General features: G+C 30.9%; 1 protein-coding gene across 2 annotated transcripts in view; it reads right to left on the bottom strand.

Moving 5' to 3' along the window:
* Window positions 1-1128: 1128 nt before the first annotated feature.
* LOC114932524 (uncharacterized) overlaps window positions 1129-24729 on the bottom strand; it is a 92183-nt gene continuing 68582 nt past the window's right edge. For both annotated transcript variants that reach the window (XM_085479746.1, XM_085479745.1), the window contains exons 4-6: window positions 9103-9215; window positions 4129-4364; window positions 1129-3476 (exon numbers count right to left, since the gene is read on the bottom strand). In XM_085479746.1, the coding sequence (XP_085335872.1) occupies window positions 3359-3476; window positions 4129-4364; window positions 9103-9215 (467 nt within the window). In that variant the 3' untranslated portion in view covers window positions 1129-3358. The remainder of the gene's footprint in view (window positions 3477-4128; window positions 4365-9102; window positions 9216-24729) is intronic.

Here is a 24729-nt window from a genome sequence, read left to right as displayed (position 1 = left end):
GTTACATACCCTTCTCTTATTCTACCCTTCAGATACCCAACGACTCTTTCAACCCCTTTCTATTTTCTTCTCCGTTCAACTCATTTTCTTCTTTCTCTGCTTTCGACACTGATGTTTCCCAGAGATGGCGAAAAATCGACAGAACTACTAATTGGTTCTGTCAATCTAGATGAGAAAAGGAAGCGGGACATCCAGGTGGAAAGAGTTCTGTTGAAATGCCAAAGCTCGACCGGAAAGATTCGCAGCGATAGTAACATTTCACTGTAATTTTTATTAGAGCAACGCGAATGTTCTATTTTCTTTTTTCTACTAATTCAATATTACTAAAGGTTAAATAAAAATTTAGTCAAGATTAATCTTACATTTAAGATTTAATATAGAGATTTCAAAATTTAGTTTTTTTTTCAATATAAATACGAAACATTGATTTTTTTTTTATTGTAATAATTTTTTAAATATTTAATATTTTTGCGAGAAAAACAAGTAAATTTTTACCGCACACACATTTTTTCCTTGATAAAGAAAATTTAATTAAAAATAAGACAACTAAATAACTGTAGAGTGCACTATTAAATTTAATAAGACGTATTGCAAAAAAAAATAATTAGATATAAAATATCAGAAAAATATATATGTAACTAAAATGATGTATGAAGAGAGGAAAAAAGAGAAAAGACTGAAGAGAATAAAAAAATCGTGGTTAAATAAATTATTATAATTACTAAAATATTTACCTTTTTATTTCTGATGTAATAAGTGTGTGTGTGTAAAATGTAATAATAACATACTTTATGTGTACCATTTCCAATTCTCGCATATCCATATAAATAATTTACGAACAAACGATATTTTGCTGAAGTAATTTCGAAAATGGAATAATAATATTTCATATGGAATTTATCAGAAAATGGATGAATTAATTAATTGAGAGACTCGTGATACACAATTCAAAACCAGTTTTCACAAATTATATTTAATATTAAAATGAGCGTGTAAATGTTCTCAATTCTTTATTAATAAACAAGCGAAAAAGATAGGAATATTCACCATTGGAGCTTTAATAATATATTATAATAAATGAAAAACAGTGAAAGAGGTTTAAAGATACAAAGAATGGAAAGACGTGTATCAGGGTATAATTTTGATTTTATTATTTAGCGCTAAATAATGCCATGTACAACATTATCCTGTGAAATTTCTGATGCACGGCGAATACATATAGAATACAACGACGAACTCTCGTTTCATTTACCACGACGGCTAATTACTGTCCATGCAGAATTTATTTCAATGCTTATTTATACCGTTACCTAATTAATGCAAATCGCAACCGTTATATTGTCAAACAAATTAAATTTTTATTTATTTATATCCGTAACTTGTTTATATTTATAGTAGTAAAGATAATAAGCATAGAAGATTTATATTTTTTATTTTAAAAAATAATCTGTAAAGAAATATAAAATCAGGAAAAATGTTTAATTATGAAATATGAAATTTAAATTTACTCTTCAAATTACGCAGATCGTCAAGAGCTCAAAATGCATACACAGCATATAAGGATGCTCTTGATAATTTTAAATATTCAAAAATTTAAAAAGTTAGCAACTCAAATCTTGAATACAAAGCATAAAAATGTGATTTTTGGATATTCATATATTTATTCATATAATTAATTTTTAAATTCAAAAAGCTACAAAGATAATAACGTACAGAGATTTATTAAAAATAATTCCATAGTAGTAAATTATATCGATGAATGTTAGAATCGTCAAGATAATAACGCAATTGTTGTTTATTAAAGATATGTGTTGCAAAGGAATTTTCTAACAGTGAATGTACATATGATAAGTATTTAAACGATTGCATTTCTCAATATCAGAATGCATTGCAGCATCACTAGAATCTTTTGGTTTATTCATACTACTAGCAATATTATACTCGCAAAGTTGATCACTATTTATTGCGGTTTAATATATACAATTGCATATTTATATACATATATGTTATTACTTATAGGTGACACATATTTAAGAAACAAGAAACTAAAATATAGTGAAGTTTTGCATACACTCATGAAATTAGTAGGTGTCAAGAAAAATTATTCGGTTTAACTATTTCGTGCATAAATCGGTGAACTGAGTCCGACGCTATCTTAATCGCTAAAATAATTAACTAATTTTTGATTCAATGATAAAAACATATTTCTCTTTGCAACAATGTTTACGCGATTAAAATAATTCTTCATGCACGTTTGGTCGTAATTCATTTAGCGATTACGACACGCTTTTAATATCTAGGATACACGTGTTAATTAACCTACATTTAATTGGAGAATTAATTAATTAATATACAATATCACCATGCGTCAAAAGCCTTCAGGTTTGCTATAATCGAAGAATCGATAGTTCAAGAGTCAATTATTTTACACAGATAAGTCATTTCGTAACAGTGTTAGTATTAATAATTAACACAAATATAAGAATATAATTTATAGCGATATATTTATATTTAAATATTTTAAAATTTTTATTTATTTTAAGTCAATAAAAGAGTAATATCCAAACTTTGAAGTTATATTAGTTCATTGATTCTTCAATTGCAATAAAGATTTTGCGCATCGATGTGCAGTTACAAGAACTTTATAAAAATCTCGGCAAGTATATAAATGGCTATCTTATTCTGTTGAAAATCTTTTCTTTTTATAAACAGCTGTAAATTTTAACGGAAACTGTAATGTTTGTAAATTATTTTACCATTGAAATATATAAAAATGCAAAAAGTAGTCCAACATTCATGCTTTCTAATATAAAGAAAAATATAAATTATATTTATATATATATATATATATATATATATATATATTTGCCTTTAAATTTTACATAAAATTTAAAATAAGACCTTTTAAAAAAGTACGTAAAAACCCAAATTATATTGCATATAAACTACATCCGCGCGTTTAGAACCGCTTCTGCACAAAAGATGAGCGAATCGTTTTTATCATCTGACAGTGCGGATTTATCCGACACTAGGTATGTCGCCTGGTGATACTTTTACGGAAAGAACTGACTGAACTGGATGTCGTTTCACGCACACGTAAATGCCGGATGCGGAAAACGTGACAACGGTAGCTACCGGCTAATCGCGCGTAGTTTTCAGTCCGAGCGCACATGTCACATTTCAAATTTCTCTCTCTTTCTCTCCCTCTCTTTCTCCCTTGTTAAGTCCTCCAAAACAAACGGATGACCAACGAGAATGCAGCTTTCTCGAGGATCATCCTGAGAACACGTCACGAGTCGCGCAAATGCTCACTCGCACGTGTACTTCCTCCCTTTCCTTTACCGTTCGCGCAAACTCATCACTGCACTTCACAGACGAAGAAAGTCTCGAAGCTGCAGGGACTGTCGTTCCACTTGAGCCCTTTGCCGTCCCTGTTCCAGAGCTCCAGGCAATGCTCTTCTTCGCCATTCTCGTATCTAAGCGCGAGTATGAACATTATGAAAAGTTTGCGTATTTTTCTTTCGTCACACCAAGAAATAAATCGTCTAATAATATATATATATATATTAGAGAATAATCCTTATTTGTTCATCTTGATAATTTTTTTTCGAATTTTCTCCTAGATTGTTTCCAATTCACAAAAAAATCCCTGCTAAATTTCAGCTCGATCGGATTAATCGGAAACCCGTAATCCTGGCTCGTTAAACATTTGACTATTTTTGTATTTAATTTTCTCTGATCTTCAAAGTCTATTTTCCAAAACAAAAATTAATCCAGAGAACTTTTCTTTTTTTTTTTTTTTTTAACATGTGTGTTTTGCGTTTCGACATCGTTTCAGAATTGGAAATTTTATATTTTATAAATATATCATCATTAAATGTAGAGATATATTAAAAATATTGCAAGAATTAAAGTAATCTTTTTCAAATTCAATGGAATCAATGCTTTTTTTCAACAGAGAACGACGTCGCATATAAATATATTATAGATAAAGCAAGGAAACGAACAACAAATCTATCGGAAATTGAGCTCCGATATTCGACGATTTGAAGTCAATTATATCGCAACAGGAGAATCGCGATCAATATCAGAAGGAATGTAAATTGTTCGCGACTAAAGCATTCTTACCGGAAATTATTCGGTTCGCCGACGTTCCAATTCTCGAACGTGATCGGCCTGCCGTTCGCCATCCAGAAGAAGGTTCCTTCCTCAGCCTGATCGGTGCCGGACGTCCAAAAGTGTTCATGGCCAAGACCGAAGTCCTTGATATGCTTCTCAAGCCTGTCGTTCTCCTCCTGTGAAGCTATACTTGCCAGATGCATTCCGTGATAACGGCAATATTGCGAAGCTCTGTACCAGTTTGCCTACGACGCAGAGATAAAGTAACGTTTACAACTCTGTACAATACATTTAAAGATGACGCATATACATACTTACCTATATATTACATTTAAAATAAATTAAAAATCAATGTATTATTGTGTGGGGCAAGTGTTGTCATTAATATTCATTAATATTCGTGAATGCTGCATTGTATTGTTAACACCCAATGTGTTATACAAACAATGCATAAATAATTTATATAATGCTAAATAATAGGTTAAGTAATTGTAAATGGCAAATAATCGCAAAACGGATAATCGTGAAAGAGGAGTGTTATAATTAAATTTACATTAAATCTCTATACTAATTATAATAAAGAGAAACGGTGAAGCTATTGATAAATTATGTATAAGTAAATTGTAGCGTTTAAGTAAGCTGCCCTTAATGCTAACATATAACGTGTACGTGTTTGTCATTCATTGCAACAGATTGATCGACATTAATAACGGCACGTACATAGTATGAGCTCACATTGATATTCACACTAAGGTTACATAATCACCATTCTGATACCGATTACGAGAGATCATATTCGAGAACAATGTTTGGAATATTACTGATATGTAATGAAATCTATTCAATTTAACTTGTTAATAATCCATAGTATTACAGTAAATTAAATTATCATACGCAAATTTTCAATAAAGTATCCAGCAAGCTATATAGACTAAAGATTATTTTTCCGTAAATAATTAAATGGAATCGAATACAGAATACAGTTTCTTTTTTAAATATAAAAGTATAGTTTGAATTACTGCTTTTCTGTACATATAAAAAGACAAATATTGCCAATAACAATATTTTTCTGCTGCGAACACAATCCTAAATTATAAAATAATCATTATTAATAAAAGAGAGCTTGTTCTTTCTTAATAAAAATCAGACAAAATTATGTCACAATTTTTTTTAAATAGTTTCAAACTTTTTCCAGAATGTTTGGGATCCAAGTTTTTTCATTTCTTTATTTTTCATTATTTTTAATTATTATTTTCTTTACGATTATTACAAATCATCATGTACAGCTTGTGTCTTTAATTAAGTGAAATTATCAATGTAATACTGTTTGAATTATCTCACTCCTATACTACTTAAAATGGCCCAGATATTCGCTAGTAATTTGCGTGTTATATTTTATTGTGGTTTAAAAATCCGGTGATACAATGTGTAAAGTTATATTTGGGAATTTCAATATTACGTGTCGCGCGCGCAATATATATCGATTATCGTAGATAACTTGTGGGTCAGTCATACTATATTGTGTGTTTTTTACGGCGACGCGACGGCATTTTGCGAGTACCGTTGGTTTCGCAGCAAAATAGTCCTTTACGAGCATTAAAAATCTTCCTGACAACTCGGAATTATAAAGTAGCATTTGCGCTCAATTACTGCAAGTGATCATTTAAGTGCAAAATATTATACATTATTCTTAAATATATTTACAGAATTCTTAATAAAAAAATATATATATATTCTTGCAATACTCACCAATCATACGCAAAATCATGCGAGAAAAAATAGTAGAATATAGATCGAATTTATACGGCTATTTGTGATTTTCAAGTTTCTTATCTGTATAATTAGGACATATAATGCACGTTTACCGAGAGACTGGATTATCCGCTTGAAATTCCGTGGAAACAACAATGCAGCTTATGAAACGCGTTTATGCAGCAACTGCACGGCACATTCTACTAGACGAACAGCGAGAGACTTTTCATATATTCTGGATATTTTGATAATCCCGCAAAATGATCATGTTCTTTCAGACAAAATTTCGCAATAATAATATTATGTTAATTGACTTAAAATTGCCGACTATTATTGTAGCTCACATGTTACATTTATCACATTATTATTATTAATAAAACGATTTATTTCATTATTTTAGAGAAATATTATAAATAAATAATATCTGAATATAATGTCTTATGAATATATTATATAAATAAAATATTCATTATTATCTATAATAAAACCCTCACTTATAAGAATTCACAAAATATTTATATAAAATAATTGTCCCAATTTAGAGAGAATTTTATATATTTTGTTATGTTTTGTGAACCTTAAACTAATTAATTATAAAAACTCGATTTAACATCGTTGGTAATGATCAATAGTTAATAAATTTATGTAAATTATTTGTAATATAAGGTTAAAACAAAAATTTGTATCATTCCAAATTAATTTGTTTTAAACAGAATTCTATCAAAGTTTTTATATAATAGTCTCTTACATATATTCTTCCTATAAAGTTTATCGCTATTATAATTATAAGAAAAAAATATCTTCGCATTAATTGCTTTATGATATGAAATCTCTAAAATTATCATTGCATATTTTCTCTTGCAACGTTTATAAATTATTATTCGTTGTAACGGTATTTGATGTATTTATCAAAACGTATATATTATGTGTATACTTTCCGGTTAGTCGTCCAAAAAAAAATAATTCAAGAGCATAGTAAATATTATCTTTCGTATTTTATCAACGTCAATGATGCCGAATTTCGCCGTTGCTATCTCGACGCTTTTTTGGGCGATTCGGCCGAAGGCACTTACACGGAACAGAGTAGAAAAAACGTGTAGGATGCGAAAAATCGCATGTAACCCGCTGGGAATGCAAATAAAGAACAAAATAAATAGAAGCGTCGTGTCGTCTCGCGATTACACCGGAGCCAACGTTGCATTCCCTTTCCACTTGCATCGGCACGAAACCATCGTTACTCGTGCATGACAAACACGCTTCATGTTTCTTAAACGAAACAGTAACAGTGTGTAACAATCGACGGCAAGCTATGTAGGTGTTTCGGAATCTGTACACATATTTCATGATGCAAAACGCATATCGTAGCGAAAGAAGATGAGAATCTAATAATTAAAAAAATAAAGCTGTATGCGTGTTATAAATTACAGTATATTTTTTGAAATTACAAATATTATAAATTTCTTTATATATAAAAAATTTTATAAAGTTTAATAATAAATTTTTATGTGTTCCTGTTTTAATTATAATACATTTTTTTTATCTTTTTAAAATTGTGAGTTGAGGTTTAATTTCTTTTTTGTTTGTAAAAACAATAATAAAGATAAAATTTATTTGGATGTAATTTGCTTCAGGGTGCAATTCTTGCTCATTGTCAGTGAAACAAGCAGTTTGATACATTATATTTTTGTATATAAATTTTCTTTGGTAAATATTAATATTATGTTTCAGAAACAATAAAAATTCAACATTTATTGTTATTTTAAATAAGCATTTGAACGATGTAAGCATCATATAGAGCAGACAAGTGTAGAAAATAAAAGCATTATAAAAATTCTTAAGCAGAATCTAATCATTATCTGATTTCTTATTAATTTTTTAGCAGATAAAACTTTTTTATCAAAAATGACAAAATTAAATAGAAATATTGAAAATTTTAGCGTTATAATTAATCTATAAACGCTAGTGTAGCATTTCTAATTCTTTACCGTTATCTTGAAAATTACAGCATAGTCTAGACTTTAACTTAAGAATCTTTAGAGCATAAGTGGAAGGTGCGCAATCTAGAAACTTGACTTTGACCCCGAAACCACTAACTCACCTAACTTAAATAAGTTTTCTATCAAAGAACAAGGAAGGCAACATTCTCTATTGCTAAGAGGACCCAGAAAATTTTCCGTCTTCTCGTCAATTTACTCGAAAAGTTGGTTACTACAGAGGTACAGTTGTTCCGCAAGGTCTCGATTAACAGCCACGGTGTCGTTATTTATTTGCGAAACAAAGACGGCTCGTTTTCAATGTGATTCAATTAAAAGGGCGGATCAAGAGGGAAAGAGAGACGCCACTTGCTCTCTTCTTCCCGCTTTTATTGCGAGAAGTTCGTTTATACGAGCGTCTTTACACCACCCACTTCCAACAAGATCGCAGTGAAGCCGGATCCGTACCGATGGAATTGCGAAATCCATGTTAATAGCGCGCGTGAGTTAATAAAAGCGCTCAGATTATCCGAGAAGCCGTAATAAGGGTGAGCCTAATCGATACGATTGTGTTCGCTCGTGAAAGGATATGCATTAAACATGTCAAAAGCAGGAATGTCGCGCTCTGAAAGACTCGCGTGAGATCACGCATTATCTGCGTAATCATCGAGACATTTACATGCCTTCGTGCTGTCGCAAATTTTATAAAAAGAAAACTTGACAAATAAATTATAATTAAAAATAAGGCACAAAATATATAATTAATTATATGTTTTGTATGAAGATTTGCCATCAATATTATCAGAGATTGAGAAAAATTATATGTAAACGCGTCAAACTGAAAAAAAATGTTAAAGGTATTTATATATAACTAAAAAAAAATTTCTTCATAATAGTTTGACGTTTGACAACCTGAAATCACTTTTGCTAGGAACTCCTTCAATTTTCTTTTACGTGCCACATACATCGTTTTTTTTATAACGTGTTTCATTCTCTTTCTCTTATCACGCGAGCTTCTTTGTTGTGTCGTAACCAACACAGGGTCACTGTTATCCGAAAAGACCTTTACTACGTTGGTTCCCAGCATTCGATGCACCATAAAACCGTCCGTGATGGCAAAGCCGGAAAGTTACGAGCTCGGAAATAATTTGATAAAGTCCGAGAAGGAAAGAGAGAGAGAGAGAGAGATAGAGAGAGAGAGTCGGGTTTGGGTCGATGGTTTGGTTAGATAAATCAGCGTAACTGGCAGGAGCGATACCTTGAAGAAGATCCCCAGATAGTATCTCTTCTCTCCTAGCTTCAACAGAGGCATCGTCCATCTTGAAGCCGCCAAGCTGCCGCTATGCTCGTCCACACAGTTTGGACAATCGTCTGCGAAGAAAATGAAGAGGCTATTAATTCCAATACATATATTTAAGCAGAAGGAATGATAAAGCAGATAGAGCACTCTCGCTTATAGTATATCACGTAACAGTATAACACAAATAATTAATTTAGAATTTACACGGAAATAGTTTCCGTTGAAATTAAAAATTATAAAATGTAAGGAAATATACATGCTTTTTCTGTCAAATAAATATCAATTTTATTTAATGATAAATAGCGCAAAACTTGAAAAAAAAAGATATTTCGAAATGCAAAAGTTAATACATACAATAATTTAATACGCTCTAATTTAGTTTAATAAAATAATGTTTTTTTATAAATATATATTTCTTTATAAATTTATAAATCCCTAAAATTTATAATAAAAAATAATCTTATATGTTGTCACGGCAACAATTAAAAATCGAATAATATTTTGTATTAATAACTTTATAAATTTTGTGATATCATACAATATTATTATTAAATTAATAATATTATGATGTAAAACTTCGATTTATCATGCATTTAAAAAAAATGTGTCAGCTTTCTACTATTTCCTTTTATAAAAGTTAACTCATAATCTTATGATTTGTTATCATCTGTCCCCAAAAGTGCGCCTACATAAAAAATCTCTTGACATATATTGGCTTTCTCATAGATTTTCATCCATCGCCAACAAAACATATCGACAAGATATATATATATATTTTGCAAATCAATAAAAAAAGAAATTGATTGGTTTGCATTGCTTAAGTAATGATACATATTCGTTACTTTCTGCAAATAATTTAAAGATTTTCGCAATATTTTATAACTCACAGGTTGACAGATTAATATTTACATATTTGTTCCTAGAATAATGTAACAAATTTATTTGACAATAAAATTAATTTGCTACAGAATTAATTCACGTTGATCAATCTTATGCAAATGTAAAAAAAATTATAATTACGAAAAGAATTAGATGGTGCAAAGTTTCATAATAATTTGTTCCGATTGTTGTTAATGCTTTTTTAATAGACTGTACAATCAGTTTCTCCGATCATGTGCGTACTAGGAAAACGCGGCAATTGCACTCAAGCGACCGAGGACTTCGCCAATTGCAATTACGCAATGCGGAAGAGGTCACGCGTGTGTATACATACGATTGCCTCGTATTTCTGCGTTCACACAAAACATTGTCGATGTTAAAGCGGCGATGAAAATACGGAGTATTCATTTGTAAATGTGTAAAAAAACAAAGTACAAGAGACAAACTGTAATTTTTATGGTTTAACAAGAAAAAAGAGATTGTAACAACCATGCTACGATGTGGAAAGTATTCGTACTTCTCTGAGAAAGTATGGACATTTGTGCACTGCACACAAGATTGATATCGAATGTCGTAATAAGACTGTTGCAATATGTGTTAAAATAAAACTTATATTAAAGTGTATATATATATATATATATATATATATATTTTAATATTTTATGTAAGTTATGTTTTTTGGAGACAACAATTAAGACATAAAAAGCAGAAATTTATTTTATACTTTTTATTTATAAATTTTAATATCTTTTGACAGACGACACAGACTCTATTATTCCTCAATATAAATATTAATTAATGTGAATTAATTAATTTATTGATTAATTTAATAAAACTTGTCAACATATCGTATTTTTGAGGAAAAATGCTGTCGAATTCAATAAAATTACAATTGAAAGATGTATAATGATATAATCCCAAACTTTCATATTACGTACGAGAATCGAATTTCAATCGAAAATCATTTATTCTAACAACCTTGATCACATACACAAATTGCGAGGATACAAACGATACTTTGTGTACGTCTCCACGTGATGGCAGTCGCTTTCACCAGCTCATACATTTCTCGATACAATTCATTCGAAAGTTGCCACTCACAACTTAACTGCCGCGAGAAAGATGGGTCGAGGTAAAAACTTAAAAGTAATATTTATTATATAACAACGATATAGACGACGTTAATAAGACTGATCACGAAACCGCAGCTGCAGGTAGTCGGACTTCATCTATAAGTAATATAGAGAATGACGATATTATGTCATAAGAATCACAGAAATCTTTGCCAAAAAGTGTATGATATTGCAACATAATTAATCTTACGCGCGTTTACTCCTCAGTAAACCCGTAAGATTGAATTATAATGTTATTATAATTTTATTGAATTAAAGTATATATCTTTTTCTCACGAGAATCGCTAATTATTCGGAAGTATGTCTCTGTCTAATTTGACATAACAAACTTTTGCAATGTTTATATGTTTCATCTATTTGCAAATCCTAAGATTCTTACTTTCATATTCTGCTTTTAAAAAGATTTTTAAATTTACACAGCAAATTTATACAGCAATAATAAAAAATATATATTTAATTATTGCTGTATAAATTAGAAGAATTCTTAATTAGTGAAATCTTACTGTTATTAAACTATCATGTTCTCAAATATTGAAATCTTTGTCATTAAAACTTGCCAATGTTGAAATCCTCGTTAAAAGTAAATCTATTAAGAGGAGCGATAAAAAAGTATGCATACCAACTTCAATTCATTGGCACAAATTGAGCGAAGCAAGGTAATATGGCGAAATTGCATCGCGGCAGAGTCCGTGACTTTTGTAAAACCGAGGAAGATGACGAGTAAGGCCAACGAAGTAGACGCTTTCTTGGTTTCGTCGGCAGACTAATTAGACTGGCGTACTGCATATTTTAATAATCGCCTCGTTAATCTCCGCACCGCCGCGGCGTCAGAAAATGTTTCGTCACGTTAATATTCAACGGACTTCTTAATAGACACCTCCGACTTTTGCTCCCTGTTCCACTTTTTCGATTCCACAACGTCGCTTCTTATCACGCAGAGTTTACAAGATAGGAAAAAAAGAGAAAAAGGAAATTGCTTCCATTAGAGAAACCATTAACAGATCTCGGACTATCAGAATTTTTATCACTCGAGTTTCGATATTATTACAATTTAATCTCTTCAATCTCGATGATAATATCGAACTTTTTAGAGAGTTTCTTGCATGCAGAATTAATGAGAAATAATTTTCAATAGCACCAGTAAAAATTAATAAATTAGTATTTTTTCGATGACTTGAAAAAAACTTTTTTTTATTAAAACTTTTAATTTATATAAAACTCTACTTGAGAACAGATTAAAATAACATTGAGATAAAACGTGTTGTTTATCGTTGAATGTAGTAATAGATAATTCATTGTGACAACAATAAGGGTCGCTACATTTTTCGAACGATGCAATGGGAGAGAAAAAGTATATATGACGTAATTAAGAGATGGCAATATAAAAAGCTCGCCAGAATTCGAGGGATTTAGATGACACTGTCTACGCCATTGTTTGTTTCACAATGCACGCATTCACAACGCACTCTGCTAAATCCGTTGCTCGAATGTACAAATCCGCCAGCGGCCATTATTAAGCTTAATACCCGTCGCGATGTATCATGTCGAGCGTGCCGTTATGTTTGTTCCATATTTAGGAAAACAAAAAATGTTGTGTTAAAAAATTTTACAGCACAATCCAACTTTTACATAGATAGATTATTATCGCAAATATAAAATACAAATGTAAAATATATACATGTAAATTTTTTAATTTAAGGTTATTTATATATATATATATATAAGTAGGACACATAAAGTGTCACACCAAAGATATACAAGTAGATCTCGTTATTTGGAGACTATTTTTCTTCAGCAAAAATGTCGAGGGAGGCCATCATTCTTTGCCATCATGTATCTTTATAACTAAACCTTAAATTAAAACTTTATTAAAGTAAACTCTACTTGAAATTAATTGAAAAATGTGATTTTACTAATATTTTATTTCCACAAAGCTTGAGAAAAACCCTTCATTATCAATCGCTTATAACTCGAAAATTATTGATGCCTCAATATTTTTGCTGAGGAAAAATTGTCTTCAAATAATAAGATCCACTTGTATATTTTTGGTGTAACATCTTATGTCAGACACCCTGTATATAATATTAAACCGTAAGTTCGGCATCATTAAATACGTGCTTTAGATATTTTCTATCGCATCTGATCGTATTGAAAAACGATTACCCACGCGATTCCGATATTAAAGATCGTATAGAGGTGTCTCTAATCGGCCTATCATTTTTCATCGAACGAGTGAACGAGCGATTTAATAGTCAGCCCACTCGAGTTGACCGACTAAACTTCACGAGAGTGACTGACCTTCGTTGGGCGCATCCTTGACACGCTTTCGAAAAGCCAGCGTGGATCATGTTCGGCATTTGTAGTTTGCCGAAGAAGAGTTTTCCGTGGACGATGATGAACGTATGTCGCCCGGTAGGCAAAATGACGCCACGTTACGTAAATGTCCATTATGCCGCAATGCATACTGATGGAGTGATCAAAGCGAGCGGTTCCACCTATCGCGCGTGACACGTGACTGAGCCCTGTCAGCACACAGCAGTGCTAATGCACACAGTAGCAAAACACAACGCAAAGTGTCCGAAAACATGATGTCAGCATTAATCGTTCTCTCCGTGCCTAATGTCTTTCTTCGTGCAAAATATTCAAGCCATTACACAGTTGAACAATTTCCGTTTTTAACAGATATTACATGTCCTAAACGGTCCACAGAAATTGTGTGTTAATTTAACATGATGGATGTGTTCAATGGAAACACAAATACTCGGTTAATATTTTCACACAAAATAAATGTAAAACTTTGAGTAATTTAAAGTAAATTCTGTGTAAAATTAACATAGTTTTAATGTAAAAATTAACGAAAAATATGTTTATTTTAGATTTTATCATCCTCACTTATATTATAAATTTTTTTTGTAAATTTTAACAGATAAATCTCTTTCACTGATAAAACAGAACATATGTATTGTGTAAAATTAAAAATAGATACATATTGTGTTATTTTTACATTTTTTTAAAAATTGTTTTAATAATTTTAACATTAACACAACAGCAATATGTTAAATTAACACATGTGTATTAAATATTTAACACAAAAATTTTAACAGGGACCATTTTTAACAAGAAAACACAAATTTTTCTATACTTAAAAATACTTTTCTCAATATTACTAAGCCATAATAAAAAGGAAGAAATAGTATTCTAATATCTTTGCGAAGAATTATTTGTAAAGTAAAAAAGTGGCTCTTTTCTCTCTTTAAGAGAAAACACAGACGCGTGTCGTATAATAATTCGCAAAGTATATCGGAGTCTTTTCGATGGCAAAATATATCTTTGAGACTGTCGAAGTATCAGTGCACTCACGTGACTCCCAACTCTATTAAGGATGGCATACATAGTCTATGCTCGCATGAAATGGTTGCATAGGGTCGATCCGATACGGTGGGATTCTTCCGAATTCGGAGACCGCGCGCAACGTAGAAATATATAGAGAAAGAGAGAAAGCGATGGGGCTCGGGCAAATCGTTTCCGCCAAATGGAAGAAACAGGTTTCCACATTCAGCAATGAAAACGGCTGCCATCGACTGAAATTGACTCGTGGAATCGCGACGCGGAAAAGCGGATGCGACTTCGCCGCGTTTCGTGGACTCGTTGAGCGTGCAATCGGTATGAACAAGAAAACGTTTCGGATTTCAATGAAATCTTTCTCTCTCTATCTTTATTTATCTCTCATTCTTCTTTCCTCTTTACGTTACAAGTGTAATTCCCAGTGGAAAACGTGTGAAGGAGACGAGTGCGTCGCTGACACATGACGCTGAATAAATTTTCGACTTTATTCGTCATCCACTTTGAAATTCGTGACTCGCGTTGAAATCTCACGATTTTTATTCATATCTTTTCACAATCAGCTGTCAATTGCGAGAGATTTTCTATTAATTAAAATAATTTAATAAAATCATTATTTACGTCTGCGGATACATTATGTAAAATATTATTGTAATGTGTTAAATATAACATATAATGCATAAACAAATGTATAATCGTTAACAAACTATAAAACAAATGTTAATTTACAATTTTTTAAATAATAAATATTATTCAATGTCGTTCTATTCCAGTTTTCCAAGAAATGTTGTAAAAGGAAATGTATTTTTTATGTAATTTGTACTGTAAAGATTTTTTCCCTGATGAGAATTAGTGAAAATGAAGTAAAAAATTTAATCTGACAATCTAGCCGCAAAGTTTCTACTGAAAAAATGTTAATACACAACAGAAAAAAAACAAGATATTTCCGTGAGAAAATGTAGTAACCGCTGCTAACTTTCTAATACAATATTTTATTAATAATAATAACGTGAATTAAACTTATGTTGTTAAATATTTAAAAAGTATATATAATCAATAATGATAATTGTTTGTAACAAAAAATATTTTCAAATAATATGTAGTAAAAAAATTATAGCTTTAAATTAGATTATTAATATTATTAAATAGAATTTATTTCTAAAAAACTACATGTTTGTTAGGAAAAAATAGACTTAATCCTAAATTAAACCCAGCATTATAAAATGTTTTCTAAATCTGAAATGTAAAATTAATTGCTCTTCAGCATAATCTAACAAAGACTTCGGATTCTTTGCACAATAAATCAGATCTCTTTTGAAATTTCGCTTGTCATACGTCGACCATAAATATATAAGAAATGGAAGAAAAAGTATCATCGGCACATAACGCCTACGTGAAGACGCCACCACCACGGTGGGACTTCCCAATGCCTTTGCCAAGTACTTCACCCAGGTACCGGGCTCCGTTATTACTGTTTCCGCCCATCGCCATATTTCCTTACGAGGTTCCTCTCTCAAGAGGACAGGCGTTCCGACAATCGCGTGCCCGGAAAATGGAGTTTACGTAATTTCATCAACGGCGGGAGCGATAGAGAGCTGGAAAAAGGGGTAGGAGAGAAATGCACATTGTGTCGGAATGGAGGTCGGATGGAGGCGACGATGCAATCATCTTAGAGATAGAGAGAGAGAGAGAAAGAAAGAAGGAGACAACTGTGATTCCTTTTCCTAACTTCGCCCAACGCGAAGAGCCACCGCACCAACAGAGAAATGAAGCCAATCAGCTTCGTCGAAAACTTTCTCTCCGACGTGTTTGCGTAGAAGTGGCACTTTCGTCTCGTCGCGGTTGACCTTTCGCGGACGTTACAGGGCTAATTAAACTCTATCGGAGAAAAAGCTCGAAGCTCGGCTTTATCGTCGTCGTCGTCGTCGTCGAGTTTTATCGACGGGCTCTTTTTGTTGTGCAGGGTGCGGTAATAAATGACGCGAGAAGAGGAACCGCACGTCCGGCGTAACCTCGGTGACATGGGTGGCGCAATGAGAAATTACATCGCCCAACTTGACATCGTTCACTTACACTTCCGGTTAACGATCTTGACGCCCGCCGAGGCCGTCGAGCGAAAATGACACGATCTGCGGTGGCGTAAAAAAAAATGAGATCATATCCTTTCATTTTAGATATATTTTGGAAATTGTAATAATTAATATACGAGAAAATATTTATATTTGCTAATCACAAAAAATATTAAATCAAATTGAATACTTGAAACGTCGCTAGTGATGTTTAAAATAGGAACGATATATTAAATTCGACCGAAACTAGTCAAAGAAAATTTTTATTTTATTTCCACAACGTTTCGACCATTTGTTTTTGGTCCTTTTCAAGTGAGAAACTAGAATGATACAATTAATTAAAATATATCGGTCAAACAAAAAGATATTTGCGTACTCGTATGAAAGAACATTTTAACAATATAAAATTACATGTAACAAATCATTCGGTCATAAGCAAACATAGACAAGAGTTGGGACATGAATTTGATTGGGTATCACTCGTTATATTATATAATGAAAAACATGTTAGAAAGAGAGAAATCGCAGAGATGTTTTTTTATCAAAAAAGTTAATAATATAGTTAACCTACATAAAGACACAGAGAATTTAAACATCTATGACAAAATTATAAAGGTCGTATAAACTCTATATACTCAGTTTTTGACAATCCATCATAACGATAAGATAAATATTATATTAACTAACTGCGCTTTTATTAAGAAAGTATGTAAAATTTAATTCTTGCGTTTAACATCAAAATGTTTATCTTTATTAATTTTAATTAATTGTATCATTCTAGTTTCTCACTTGAAAAGGACCAAAAACAGATGGTCGAAATGTTGTGGAAATATAATAAAAATTTTCTTTGACTAGTTTGGGTCGAATTTAATATATCGTTCCTATTAACAAAAAATATTTTTACAATTACATTTAATTTTTATTTGAAATTTTATAATTGTTTTATCATCCGTGATTTTCTCCTTTTTGATAGAGATATAATATTTTATCAAGTATGTAGATAAATCCAATCTATCAGAAATTCATTTCTGCAAGATGAGTTCCTTCCGATAAACTTGATAACGATGCCGACAACGCAGCCATTTCGCCCACTTTTCTTTCTTTCCCAGCTACGTTACAAATTCGATATCATTTTACGATCGCCCTCAATGTCTCATGGGACTTTAACGTTTTATTTTACTCGGGGGTGGGCTTTATGTGTGGTTTAAGCGCTCATCTTTAAAAATAAGCTGAGCTAAGATAAAAATAATAATTAAATTCAAGTAGCCATAAAAAGCTTAAAATTATCAACAACTTAAGTATCATGTCGAAAAATTATTGCGTTTATATTTCAAGAGAAGAAATTACTTTTCCTTTATTTTATTATCTAAGTATTCAATTATAAAAATATGTGTTTACACAAAATTAATTATTATATAAATAATTAATTATTATATAAATAATTAATATCTCTTTATCGATTTTTAGAATTTAGTATGGATTTTCTAAAATTACAATAAAATTTTTATTGATTTAAATATATTTTTCTTAAAAAATATAATTTATTTCTCACATATTCCTTGCCACAGTTTAGAGAATATTTTTTCTTTTAAGGGACTATGACGTAGAAGAATCCTATCTTCGTCGCAATGCATTTTACCCTGCACTTTCTTCCGAAATGTACGTTCATGTGCATTTACGTTGAAATCGCCCGCGAAGATCGCGAGATGGGTTCGAAATGGTAAACGGACGTGACGAGAACACGTGGATAGCCACGTGAAATCGATGCAGGACAGCGAATAGATCGGAAAGAGGCGCGGCGAAACGTGAGTAGACATTCTTCCCTGCATTCTTTATCTATTTTAACCTTTTTTTCATGATTTATTGCTTTTTCAGTAACCTTTTCTTCTCATTGCTCATCTTAAGCAAAAAGGTCACGACAGTATAATAATATAGATATTAATTGACACGACATTCGCAGCAACAAAAAAAATATATGTATGTAATTAAAATGAAATACTCGTTTGTATACTTGATGTTAATAATTCTCAAGTAAAGTATTACGCATGCTAATTAAATCGTTTAGCATTTTTTATTCTAATAAATATATATATGTATATAGTGTATATGTATAAATATTATTTATATATTATTATATATCAACATTAATTCTCCAAAACAAATATTGCAACTTGAAAATATCTACAAAATACGTATTCTGCATATATTTTACATGTATTCTTGGTTTATGTACTTGTGATAAATCCATAGAAAATCGTAAATTATTTTAGTTTTATGTACACACACACACACACATATATATATATATATATATATATATATATATATATATATATATGTGTATAAATAAGAGAGAAATATATATATATATATGTGTGTGTATAAATAAGAGAGAAAATTCTCAAATGCATATATTTACGCGCGAGCAGCATCAACGTGCTGCAGCATTCTGCGTCTATAAAATAGCACGTGACTAGGATGACGCTCGCAGCAGCAGCGCCATTAAGAGCACATTTCGGCTGTTGTAAGCGGTTGGAAGCAGATTATGTTATCCTATTGTCAGATGTATAATCATATTTCATAGCAGCAAAGCGCGCCGACTGTTGACGGCGTAATTAAACTGTGATAAATTCAACGTACGCCATTAGATAATGAGTGCGCCAGCTGGACGTAACGCAGGGACCGTTTAGGTGCGTTCGTTTCGTAATTAATCTCGTAAACGCAATAACGCAAATCCGCGGTGTATTTTCCCACGTTGATTTCACCGCCGCGAGATTATCTGCCCGACCGGATAACGTTATTACAGAACGATTGCTAGTAATTGATAGATGTGAAGGGAGTATTCTCTTTCATATATGCGCCGCTCGCGATTAGAAAAAAAAAACGAAAGGATCGTAGGTGAAAAGGATAATCCGATGACATCAGGATGGTTGCACATGTGCACTGATTCTTGATTAATAGTATTAAAATAATGCATAATGTAGTGTCCTAGAAGCCATAACATATACCTGTATTATAACTTATACGAGACAAATTCTTTCACGAATCTCTTTTTCAAGTTCTTTCAAGAAAAAAATTTCAAGCAGGCAAAATATTAAAAAAAAATTAATTTTATCATTCATTGTTATGTTTTATAATGTCGGGGGATTGAAAATATTTATATAATTAAAATTATAATTTAAAAGAAAAATCTTATTAATTTTAATAAATCATAAAACTATTATTTATACTGCATCTTAAAAAAATTTTTTGATATCTAAAGCAATATAATTAATAAAAAGGAATAAACTCAAAAATTTGTAAAAAAATGTATAATATATATATTTAAAATTAAAATAATAACTAAATGGCTTATTAAGAGCCTGACGCGGGAGACGATGCGTAAATAAATTTGTATAAGCTAAATTAGCTACAAACTATTATTTATTTTAATTATATTAGTACGTTTCGGTCCCTCGCATTGGGCCATCTTCAGCAAAAATTTAAATCAGTCATGGTCAATGATCTTCGATATTGTATCCCACGTTTTATGTTGTATATGTAAGTCCTTTTTTTGAAAAACGATTCCGGCCGTAAGAAGTGTACTTTTGTGGTCCGGGTTGTTAGAAACCATGGTGAGATACCTGTATTGTCAGAAAAGATACCGAAGATTTCGAACTGTCAAACATGACTAAGCGCTTTACTTGTCGAAAATCTTTGACATTCGTGGGATACGATATCGAAGATCATTGACCATAACTGATTTAAATTTTTGCTGAAGATGGTCCAATGCGAGGGACCGAAACGTACTAATATAATTAAAATAAATAATAGTTTGTAGCTAATTTAGCTTATATACAAATTTATTTACGCACCGTCTCCCGGGTCAGGCTCTTAATAAGCCATTTAGTTATTATTTTAATTTTTATTTTCGAGCCTAATTCTTAAGAATTTATATATATTTAAGTTTAAGTGATTTTAAGAAAAACAATATGCATCGAAAATGTCCGAAAATATGATCGAATTAGGCGATTGTAAAACGCATGATTCCACGAAAATTTTGCAACAATTGTTTGTATTTTCGTGAAATGCACTGCACGGAGTTTTCGTTCTCACAAGTGTCATAAGGTGCGACAATTTCGCAATAGTGGTCTATACGGTCGGGCGGCGTTATCTAATTTTGGTTTTGTTTTACCGCGGCCGGCCACAAACCGGGCACGATGCAGCAAAGATCGAGCTTTCCTCTTGAAATCGCAATCAGAAGCACGTACACTTGTGTGGAAGTGCCGCGTAATACTCTCACTATAGGAATTCCAGTTACGGGCGAAACAGAAAAAAAAGAGGAAGCGACGTTTGAACGTCGTCCAACGGTACCGGCTTCGTTAACAGCGACGCCAGTTAATGCGATTGACCACGGATAAAGCTTCAAGTTTTCTATCGGAGTTTGCCTTTTACAATTATCCGAAAGAACTTTTTGCATGTGTGTGTGTATATAATTATTTTTCCTGCAGCAATACAATGAATTCTGTGTAATTTATGTAAATTATATGGAATCTAATCTATTATTTTTTAATAATAAATTTCTCTGTAGATAGATGTATTTGTAAAGAAAAAATATGTCTAATTTTTCTTTAAAATAAACAATCTTTCGTAGACAATTGTTTCGAAATTGTTCAGGATAATCTAAATAAATATATATTAACTGGATATTAGCAGATTTAGACTTAACGTATTCAAACATGAATTGAATCACATGTAAAAGTATAATACATGATGTAATACTTATATACATTATATATATATATTATGCATTTTTCGTGAAATAAATTTAACTGAAACGTTATCTAAAGATTTTTCGCTATTTTAATGATTTTTTAGCAGAAATAGAATGTTGCTTTCAATCGCATCAACTTTTCTCATTAAAAAATTGAACTTCTTAAAGGATGATGGCTCCATAGCAAAAAACCGCCTTTCGTAAGATAATACTTCAGAATATAAGTCGTTAGCTTTAAGTTCGGAAGCGAGAAAATATTACTATCAAGGGATACAACGCCGCAAAATAAGAGGAATGAGTAAATCTTCTTTTACAAGCTATAACGATAATTAGAAATGTTCTTTTCATATCGCGCCATAAAGCTCAACGCGCAATTTTAAATAAATTCTTTGTGACAAAAGTGGGGCTAAATTAAAAGACATTTATTTTAAATAAGTATAAATTCTTTCAAAATTTTTTTCTAGAAGAAAGCATAATAGAATTTTTTTTACAATAAATGTTTTCAACAAAACTTTTCACATATATGTACATAAAGTCTTTCTCCTAAATATTTTCGTTAAAAGAAAAATAGGTAAATCTCTATTTTTACAAGCCATAATGATAATTTGAAATGTTTTTTTCATATTGTGTTATAAAGCATAACGCACAATTTTATATAAATTCTTTGTGACAAAAGTGAGGCTAAAAATTGCGGCATTTATTTTAAATAAGCATAATTTCTTACAGAATTTTTTCTAGAAGAAAGCATAATAAAATTTTTCTTACAATAAATGTTTTCAATAAAACTTTCCACATATATATAATCTTTCTCATAAACATTTTCATTATATACACATATATATATATATATATATATCTTTAGGGGGAATAGGGGATACATGGAATTAAAAATCTCTTGTAGAGATTATTCCAATTTTATATCTTGGCCGTGTCCAAGTAAAAATTTGGTGCCTTGTGCACAGGTATTTAATTCTAACGAAAAAATTTAGTTTCGTTTAGAATAACGCACTGTCATCCGCGATTTGGCTCTTATTGCCTATCTTATATATGTTAAATTTATATTTATATATTACAGAGCCTAGTTAAACTCTTAATATATATATCTTGTTTAAAAATACGTATTCTTGGCAAAATTTTCATTAATTAATGTTTGTTGTCTGGATTTTAACTTAAGAAAATATCTTTTCGAATTTCTGTAATCGCTCATTTAACATGCTTCAGTTGCAAATACGATAAATTTCATATTTACATTATTTACACACATGATCATAATTGTAAGATACCGCTGATTTTTTATTAGACTTATTGGGAAATGATCTTTTCAAGCGTAACGAGAGTATGTAGCAACTCGCAAGCCTTTCCTACGAGCTAAGGCTCTAAGATATACATCATTAGAGTCGATAGAGAAAGAAATATGTGAGGAAAAAGAATAATGCTGTGTGTAAAAAGGAGAAAAAGAGAGAAGGGGACAGGAAAAAAACGGCATGCGAGTTCCGTGCAAGTGCAACGCCTTGCGCAGAGCGAGTGGAGAGAGCACCTCCTGTCCTGATGCACTTCCGCTTCGCGAAGTAAATCGTGTGCACTGCAGTGCAACGGACTACCGCCAGCGGTTGAGCGTAACCACCGCACCGGTTCGTAAGATTATGAAATTCGATAGAATAACGTCATTGTGTGTGCTAGCTCCTTAATTGCTAGCTCCATACTAAATTCCGATGCGGGAACATTTGTGCGGAACAAGCATGTTTCCACAGTCTCAATGAAACTCGCTGTTGATTCACGAGAATATTATAGATTATTCTGAGAACACCATATTGTACAGAAGAGTAATGTAATATCTATGATTTTCACTCGTATTTTTGTTGAAAAAGTTGCTATTAAATTGAAGTACCGTGAAACATGAGAGCACAATGAGTAATGTTATTTAATATGTAAAAAAGCATATATTGTTTTGAAATTTAATTGAAAATGTGATATTTTATTTTCTGATATATATATATATATATATATATATATATATATCTGTAATTAAGTATAAAATTAAATTAAATGTTCAAATACATTTAATTTAATGTGTAAAAAATATTAAAAAATATGAATTTCTATTGCTATAATAAAGAATCCACACCAGAAATTATACGATAAATTGTGAGTATGAATGGTATTTATAAAATTATATAGACTGCGTCGTTATTGCATAACATTTGCATAAATCACGACGCGAAAGAGAACGATCAAATCAATGGTTCTTTGAGAATTAATATAAACCATCGATGTACTTGTTCTCAATGATTACACTTTCAAGGTCAGTAAACTTACTACGCGATCACGGTCAGCGAAAAGGTCGCTGATAGAATTGGATTGAGTTCTATCGAAGCAAAGAGGCCACTTTCCAGATTCAAGCGGAAATTCAACGAGGAAGTCGTATGTGTATGTGTGTTATGGTTGCTACACGTTCTTGAATTCTATCTTACCTTCGAATCGATCAAAATGTTCCATCAATTCTGAATTAAATACGAGTTTTCACTTCATCGTATATCAATCTTCAAGTAGAGAAACGAAAATTATGTACATTTTGTAAAATTATATAGACACGAATATATATTTATAAAACGAATATTCTATAAAAATTTAAATATTATACAATTATTGCACAATTTTAATAAATGCTGTAATATTATATTTTATACCAACTAACTTAAAACCATGCAACAAATTTAATAATTTCCATCAACAACAAAGATATTGTAAAAGTTATCAAGTTTCATACTATAATGAATAAAACATATAAATACGTGTTTTCGATTTAAATATAATTATTTATATTTATAAATGTAATATAATAATAAAAGTTAGCTATTAAAGAGATTAATCGAAAAGGCTATAAAAATAACGGAAGAAACAGGTTTCAGCGTTGGTGAAAGTCCCGAAAAAAAGTTAAAAAAAAGCTAATTGAAAGAGCGGATGTAAGCATGGTTTTAGTCTGACGAAATGTGAATATAATGATAGCGTAACGATTTCATCGATTGAACTAAAAGTCCAGTGATACATTATTTATTACACGGTAAGGGCTACAGTGTCATTACGGTAATAACGACATTATTATAAGCATTCACGTAATTTAATGGCTGTTATCATTAATGAATAATAATTTCAAAAAGATACAGGGATATTTGATTTTGAAAAGATTAATTAAATAGCTAACATAGAATACATTATTTAAAATAATTGAGCAGTTTATACTTTTTTAATCATTTTTAACTCATATTTTTAATAAATAGGAATTGTTAGAAGTATAAAAAAATCATAAAAATTTAACACACAATTTCCATTTCTTGTGTGTGTGTGTGTGTGTATGCCTATGTGTATCATTACCATAGTAATATATATAACAATATATAAATTCCGATTA

The sequence above is a fragment of the Nylanderia fulva genome, unplaced genomic scaffold (genome assembly GCF_048542155.1).
Source record: "Nylanderia fulva isolate GAGA-0341 unplaced genomic scaffold, ASM4854215v1 Scaffold13, whole genome shotgun sequence".
Taxonomy (NCBI): domain Eukaryota; kingdom Metazoa; phylum Arthropoda; class Insecta; order Hymenoptera; family Formicidae; genus Nylanderia; species Nylanderia fulva.
The sequence above is the reverse complement of the archived record's forward strand: the minus strand, read 5'-3'. Positions and strand labels throughout refer to the sequence as shown.